Source organism: Triticum aestivum, chromosome 2B, assembly GCF_018294505.1.
Source record: "Triticum aestivum cultivar Chinese Spring chromosome 2B, IWGSC CS RefSeq v2.1, whole genome shotgun sequence".
NCBI lineage: Eukaryota > Viridiplantae > Streptophyta > Magnoliopsida > Poales > Poaceae > Triticum > Triticum aestivum.
The window spans coordinates 756,095,820-756,104,184 of NC_057798.1; the positions used below are offsets into that span (position 1 = coordinate 756,095,820).

Below are 8,365 nucleotides of genomic sequence, written 5' to 3' on the forward strand. Positions count from 1 at the left end.
CCAGTCCATGGCGCGGCCCGGCCTCCCACAGCCGGGCGAGCTCAAGACCGACTGGATCCGCCCCAAATCCGGCCGGCGGGTGCGCAAACCAGGTGGTCGTGGTTGGGTAGCTCGGCGGCGACGGGGGGAAGGGGCTGGGCGAGCGCGCGTCCGTGTTGCACGGCCGCAATGGCAGCGGCGGCGACGGCGGGCGGCGAGGGGAAGAGTGTGGAAGAGTGGACAAGAGTGGAGTGGGATGCGACCGGAGGGAGGGAGGGGGGCGGATAGAAAAAGGCTCGTCTTGTGCCACCGACGGGCGGGCCAGGGGAAGGCCAGGGGAAGAGACGCGCAAACGGCCGGCGCGTCCGCGTGGTTTCCGTTTCACCCCAAAAACGGCGCAAACTTGGACCGCGGAAGGGTCGAAAGCGGACACAAAACGGACAAAATTCTGTTTGCTCCCGCGCGCTGGGACTCCTCGTTTGTCCGTTTTACCTCAAACGGACGGGACCGGACAAGATGGGGTCGCGCGGTAGAGTTGGCCTAATTCCCGTCAAGTTGGAACTGAGCAGAAGGTGCAAAGAGTATGGAGATCGAAGTTTATCCATGTCAACATATATAAGGCACATATAATCTATCCTGCATATAATCTATCCTAAATCTTACGATGCCGATTGCTCAAGAGAAAGTAAGCACTAGTCTCTAAAGATGTGAGCTCTGCTGCGCGAAGGCAGTGTGCATGCACCAATTAACTCCGTATTTTACGTTTGCTGGTACCATAATATGTTTTGGGATGCAAGGAATAACATCTACTTTTGCCCATTTTTCTGTTTCTGTTTTCTCTCTCTCTCCGAATTCTTAGCAAATGAGATGTATAATGTTGCAATTTGGGCCCAACAACTCTAACATTTTTCATTTCTTTTTTCGGACAAATTCAAATGCTTTTCAAAATATTCATATCTTTCAAACCCCAACTCCAAATCTGGCATGTTTTATATGAAAATCACTCAGAAAAATATGTAGATTCCAAATATGCTATTATCTTGTATGTTATCATTTCTAAAATTATGTTTAACGTATAACCTTAATTAAATACCTTCTTTATATGGGGTGTTTTGGAAAGGCCTATTTATATGTTCCCTACCCCATATAAATTGAGTAGATATGTAGTTTGATGCTCTCACAAAAGATATTATTGCCACCATAGGGGATGATTTTTTATGGCCATAGGGTATGTTGATTCCAACCCGATACCATGTGCTAAAGGTTACAATAACATATGCTAGACGTTACAATAGATACATAATCATCCTCTCTATTTCACACAGTGCAGGATAACCAACCCGTATACAGTGATGTACACAAAACTGCTGATGCGAGCTTCATGTAAACAAGTGGCTTAAGGTTGATTTTTATATTGTTTGAAATAGTGTCAGTAAAGATTTTGGGAAACACCTTAAGTACACACACAACACCATTTAGCACGTTGTTGGTTGTATGGCATCATGAAACGTTTCAGTGAATTTGTTGATGTCGTCGAGTGTGTGTGAGGGGTGATTATTTTCTCCCGTTGCAACGCATGAACATGTTTGCTAGTAATATACACACAAAACAAGATGAAGCAAGAAATTCCACCCACATTTATTTCTGATTGGTACAAACTAAAAAGACTCAACTGACACTCTCATACGTAGAAAAACATAACACACTCACATGACACACACAAGCAAATAAAAGCAAGCAAGGAGCAGGTGGACATCAACCGCTTGAAACCAACATGCAAGAAACACAAATATCCAACGAAACTAGAGGTCTTGCATGCACGACAAGCTCACTAGCATGCCTTTTCCCTGACGCATTGCACATTATTCTGAGCACTTTTGCCCTGAGCCTTCCACGCCTTCTTCATCTGGCACATGCACGAGTGGCCTCCAAAGGCTACACAGCAGTCCACTTGAACCTTGGTATTACCCGCCGAAGTAGTCCTGTCGGCAGTGGCAATTTTCATACCTTTTCCACAGCTCTCGAAGCACGCATTCACGACATTTTGATCGACACCGTCGCAGACCGGCGCACCGCCGACGGCAGGTACATTCTGGGCCACAGCGACAGCGCACATCAGCGCGACCAGCGCCGCCACGACAACGAGCCTCGGGAGCATTGCTGCTGCCATGACCAGATCGATGCAAAGATATAGTTGGTCGAAGGTCGATGCACTGACTCACTGCTTATGGCTAGCGTGGGTTGATTTTCTTGTAGAGGTCTGCCGGGGCTTTTATAGAGCTAGATAGGCGTGGGGTTTGGGGTCCTAGCTGGAGTCGATTAGACAGCATGTGGTTACTGTGCTTGATCACGTGGGCTATCAGTGGCTGCCATGTTTGATCACGTGGGCTATCAATCGCCACCTAACCTGACATAATATTCCTCGTGTCGCGCTTCATTAGCTACTACTAATGGCCATCTATCCGCGAATAAATACTGCAAAATGGCGTGATTAAGGATGAACGTAAGGACATCACTAGTTCACTACCTTAGCAAAGCTTGGATCTGGATCTAAGTATATTTCTCATGCCTAATTAATATTCTATATATGTGCATGATGACAAAATCTCTGCCCATTGCTTTGGATCGTCCCATTTATTTACTTTATCCCGTGAGAAGATACTGTACGCCCCACGATCTCTTGTGCACCGTGGTCGGGAAGGCTCATACTGCTAGGAGCGCGCTTGGCGCGGAGCTCAAACGCGCGTGAAGAGGGGGCGCCACGCTGGACGCCCATTGGCCGGAGCTGTCGAGGATGGCTGTGGTGCTCGACGTGCTGACCGAGGTGGCAAACTCCAGCAACGGAGACGAGTACACCGGTTCCAGGAGGCAGGAGAACAGAGCCGTGGGCGGGATGGGATGGTTTCGCGAATGTCGGCGGCGGCGGGCGGTGGAGGTCAAGGACGCAGCCGTGGCCTATTGAAAACGGAGGTCCTCGCGATTGAGCCGTTGAACGCAGTTCCGTGTCACGCACGGAGAAAGAATCGAGAGAGGCCGGAGAATGCATTAGGCTAGTCATAGTGGGAGTAACTTAGGTAGTAATGTAGCGCATTTTAAGAAAACTTTGCTTACATGACTAGTAGTTAATGAAAGGTGGTAACATAATATGTTACTGTAACATAGCGCTTCTCGAGACAAGATGAGTCTACAAGTTAATAAATGAAGCCATCCATGATACTACTATTATGTTACTTTGCATTATGAAGGTAATAACTTAGACTAATGTCATGCATATGACACTAGTCTAAATTACTCCCCACTATGACCAGCCTTACCGTGTCACACGGGGGCGTCGCGATTGCACAACTGCGTGCGCGTGTGTGGATGGATGGGCCTCTGGCCTCCACCAATCAGGTTGAAGCATACGGATTGTGTGCTTCTTTAGGACGCTGTGAGCCGTTGGATTTTGTATAGATAGCAAATCTAACCGCTCTTTGCATAAAACTGCATTGCAGATTTGCAGGTTGTGCTTACTAAATTGATCGACGGAGCAGAGTAGACTGTACGAGCCCTAACCTCCATACGGGATTAAAATTCCCATGAGCCCATTCCCTGGAACCAAGGTAACAATCCACCTTTTGACAAAATCGATGCATAAAGACAGTTAATCCTTCTTTCTCGTGCATGCAACCAATGGAGATTGGAGAATCAAGCACTTGAGTACGCATGCGAGTTCGACTAGGGCCCAGCGCTCTCTACCTTTGTTCTGTATGCAGCCAATAAAAGAGCATCACTAAACTATGCATGCGAGAATCAAGTATGCTAAGAGCAACTCTAGAAGACCCCGTAAAAATGTCCGACCCGCAAAATAATCGTCAAAATGCGGGCATGTGGCGAAAACCCCGCCCGAACAGACACCGCAAACACGACCGGCCCGCAAAAGTTTTTGAGGGGTGCGGCAAAAACTCGGCCCCAGCCCGCGTATTCGCGGGTTCGCCCCCCCCCCCCCCGACCCGTCGGTGCCATGCATATAGCGGGAGCAATTGGTAGGGGGACATTTCAGCCCGTGCTTTTCCCCACCAACCATCTCCCCTATCCCCCTCGCCCCGCCGCCGTCCAAGATTCCGGCGAAAGTGGTCGGCGGGAGCACGCCGAAAGGTCTCCACACGCACGAGGTTGCCCTCCGCCTCCCTCCCCTCCCCCTCCTCCTCCGTCCGCGGGCCGGGACCTTGCGGATCTGCGGCCCTTCATCGCGGGCTGCCGGATTTGGCTTTCCCGGCCACCGACGGCTGCGTCAAGCTATGGAATGGTCGGGTTGCACCTCGTGCAGCCCCGGCAAAGGCTCATCGGCGCATGCAGGTGCGGGTTCGTCCGCTCGCCGCCGCTGAGGGTTTGCCGGCATGGATTCGGCCGGCCGACCGCCGGGCTCGGTCCTCGCGCAGAGGCTCTGTGGCTCGCCGATGCCGCTCGTACAGTGCGACGACTGCCCGCGGACAGTGCTGCGGCTGACTTCGGGCACGCCGAAGCACCCCGGATGGGTGTTCTTCAAATGCGAAAACGACGGGGTACGTGCTGTTTTGCATTCGGCTCATTTCGATAACTCATTATGTTTGCTCATTTCGAACATCATCATGCGTGTAGGAAGATGGATGCTCATTTTGGTTTTGGGAAGGTGAATACATTGATTTGTTGATAGAAAGAAAATTGATAGATGTTCGTGCACTCCTTAGTACAATCGGAGGCAATGAAGCGCATGCATGTGCAACTAAAGGGGAAGCAACGTCTACTTCTTTAGAACCAAAGAAGAATAATGAAGAATGCATGATCAAGAATCCGCAGATCAACAATGAGTGCATGGAGAAGATATTGCTTCAACTAGTGGGAGCAGTTATGGAAGTTAGAAATCTTCTAAAATGCATACTTGTGGTTCTTGTTTTCTTTGGTCCTACTTTTCTAGCAAAGATTTGGTGATGTCCTATGTATCCAATGTGGTTGAAAATGCAAAGAAATGCAAATTGAGGTGCAAATTTACATTTTGCGGGCTGGGGGGAGGACGGCCGCAGAGGCAGACCCCGCAAAGCCGACCCGTAAAACAGGATGCGGGTCAGCTTTGCGGGGTCTGCCTTCGCGGCTTTTCGCTACGGACTGCAAAACAATTTTTCTGCAAACTGCAAACGTGAAATGCGGGTCGGCGGGATGCAGGGTCTGCTAGGGATGCTTTAATGCCAACCGGCAAAAAATCTTCTACCCGGATACGAGACCAGTTCGCGGACACATATGTAGAAGGTCGACATTCAACCGTAGTCATACATCCGGCCTTTTGGAATTTTTTCCCCAGTCTACATGAATCAAGTAGCCGCATGCAAAGGGCACAGAAATTCAAATAGCCACATGCAGCAGTAGTTAAAATTTTAAAAAGTTCAAATATTTTACATCCCAACATTGTTGTCCCCTATCACTGCCCACTGATGTATAAATATAGATTTCCATACATGGACAGTGGTGAAGAAAGTCATGGTGGATGTGATCTGAGGCTTGCAATGGCGGAGAGGAATTTTGATTACGATGAAGCACTAGTAGAAAAAGGGTCTAATGTTCAACATATTAATACCGGTTTGTAGATGAACCGACAATAATGGTCACATTAGTGCCGGTTCAAACGGCTAGGCGGGCGTCGCTCCTTAGTACCGGTTCATGGAGAACCTTTAGTACCGGTTCATGCTATGAACCGTTACTAAAGAGGCTGTGGCAGGCTGTTGTCAGCCAAGGACCCCACCAGCACATTTAGTACCGGTTCATGCCACAAACCGGTGCTAAAGTTTTTTAGTTGCAGCGGTCTTTAGTCCCATCTCGCTCGGCTAACAAGGTTTTTACCACCTTAAATATGTTACTTCTCAAACTATCACAACCACTTGGTCTTCAGTGAACTCTATGTGTAGGATCTGTGGTTGCAATAGGAGTCTTCGCCGGTTCTTAAAGCGGGGTAGATTCCTATTGACAATTTAGATTCTACAAAAAAAGATCATTGATGATCAATGTATTTTTTATGTATATTTTTACATATTTACACGGACGAAAACTCATCCATTACACAGGCATCAACTTTCAACCCTTTCTAACATCATTTACTATTTTTCATGCATTGACATATTTGTTTTGAGTTAAATGACCCTGAAATTAAAAAGCACTACAAATGAACTCTGAAAAGGTTGAAACTTGACATGGTATCATCATTTCACCCATATAGCATGTGCAAAAAGTAGAGAGGGTTACGGTAAAAACTGGATGCACTTCGTGTACAAACTGGACAATCTCTTTCGAAGTATCAGGGTTTCGGTCGAAAACTCATCTGTTACACCAGCACTTTATTTTCTTAAACTGATTACAACTCCAGACTTTTTTTGCGTTCAGTATGCACCATTCAAAGCCACGTCATCGACGTTCAACCCTTTTTGATATCATTTTCTATTTTTCATGCATTTACAAATTTGTTTTGAGCTAAATGACCCTGAAATTGAAAAGCACTACAAATGAACTCTGAAAAGGTTCAAACTTGGCATGATATCATCATTTCACCCACATAGCATGTGCGAAAAAGAGAGAGGGTTACGGCAAAAACTGGATGCACTTCATGTACAAACTTGACAATCTTTTTCGAAGTATGAGGGTTTCGGACGAAAACTCATATGTTGCATCGGCACTTTATTTTTTAAAACTTATTACAACTTCAGACTTTTTTGCGTTCAGTATGCACCATTAAAAGCCATGTCATCAACTTTCAACCCATTCTGACATCATTTGCTATTTTTCATGCATTTACAAATTTGTTTTGAGCTAAATGACCCTGAAATTGAAAAGCACTACAAATGAACTCTGAAAAGGCTGAAACTTGGCATGGTATCATCATTTCGCCCACATAGCATGTGCGGAAAAGTAGAGAGGGTTACAGCAAAAACTGGATGCACTTCGTGTACAAACTGGACAATCTTTTTCGAAGTATCAGGGTTTTGAACGAAAACTCATCGGTTACACTCGCACTTCATTTTTTTAAACTTATTACAACTCCAGATTTTTTTTGCATTCAGTATGCACTATTCAAAGCTACGTTATCAACTTTCAACCCTTTCTGGCATCATTTGCTATTTTTCATGCATTTACAAATTTGTTTTGAGCTAAATGATCCTGAAATTGAAAAGCACTACAAATGAACTTTGAAAAGGTTGAAACTTGGCATGGTATCATCATTTCACCCACATAGCATGTGCGAAAAAATAGAGAGGGTTACGGCAAAAACTGGATGCACTTCCTGTACAAACTGGACAATCTCGTTCAAAATATCAGGGTTTCGGACGAAAACTCATCTGTTACACCGGCACTTCACTTTTTTAAACTTATTACAACTGCAGATTTTTTTGCGTTCAGTATGCACCATTCAAAGCCACGTCGTCAACTCTAAATATTCACAAAGAAACTCTAAATACAGTATAAAACTACTAAGAAATAAATAAAAGAAAATAAATAAAGCAGAAAAGAAAAAACAACATAAATAAAAACTCTGTGCGCTGCCCAGTGGAACTGCCTGACCTTGGGCCTGCAAACAGGCCCATAAGGCTGAGCAGGCCCACAGGACGGCGCGGCAAAGTTAGGCCCGAAAGCCTGCTAAAGAGAGGAGCTCGAGAGAGCGACCGCAATGGGGCTTATAAACCAGTGCGGGCGCCTCTCGGCTAGCGAGTTGGGACTAAACTTGCCGCACAGGACCTGCGCCAGCGCAGACCTTTAGTACTGGTTCATGGCTCCACCCGGTACTAAAGGGCGGTCTTTAGTACCGGTTAGAGCCACGAATTGGTACTAAAGGTGGTCGCTTCCCGCCGTTTGGCCTGGCTAAATTTGACCTTTAGTACCGGTTGGTGACTCCAACTAGTACTAAAGGCCTCTCCTATATATATAGCACTTACGAAAATTTCAGTTAGTTTTCTTCTCATCTGCTTCTTCATCATCGTCGTGCCCGTCCCCGTCGCCGCTGCGCCCGCGGCCCCCGACGCGCCCGTCCCCGTTGCCCCGTCGCCGCGCCCGTCGTCCCGTCGCCGCCCCCGTCGCTGTACGTCCCTGTCGCCGGCGTAACATCATATACAACTCTTATTCTTTTTTCTGTTTTTTAATTTTTTATACTTTTAGTTTATATAAATGCATGTTAGATTAATGTCGATTGTTAGATGATTATATAGAGATGTTAAATATTAATGTCAAAGATGAATTAGATAGAAAATAACTAGATAAATTTAGGTATATATATGAGATTTGATGATCTAATAATTAATTGAAAGTTTACTATAGAACTAGTTGATCTAATAATTAATTAAAAGATTTAAAAGTTTACTATATATGAGATTTTAGTAAGAAGCTTAGA

At 46.0% G+C, this 8,365-nt stretch overlaps 2 protein-coding genes across 2 annotated transcripts; one reads left to right on the forward strand and one right to left on the reverse strand.

The window, feature by feature from the left end:
• Positions 1-1,593: 1,593 nt before the first annotated feature.
• Positions 1,594-2,221, reverse strand: LOC123042486 (uncharacterized). The gene has a single exon (XM_044464930.1). The coding sequence runs from the start codon at positions 2,147-2,149 to the stop codon at positions 1,811-1,813; it is 339 nt and encodes a 112-aa protein (XP_044320865.1). The 5' UTR covers positions 2,150-2,221; the 3' UTR covers positions 1,594-1,810.
• Positions 2,222-3,976: 1,755 nt separating this feature from the next.
• LOC123042487 (uncharacterized) lies at positions 3,977-4,971 on the forward strand. The gene is made up of 2 exons (XM_044464932.1): positions 3,977-4,523; positions 4,600-4,971. Exons 1-2 carry the CDS (start codon positions 4,359-4,361, stop codon positions 4,927-4,929), a joined length of 495 nt encoding a protein of 164 aa, XP_044320867.1. The 5' UTR covers positions 3,977-4,358; the 3' UTR covers positions 4,930-4,971.
• The last annotated feature ends 3,394 nt before the right edge of the window (positions 4,972-8,365 follow it).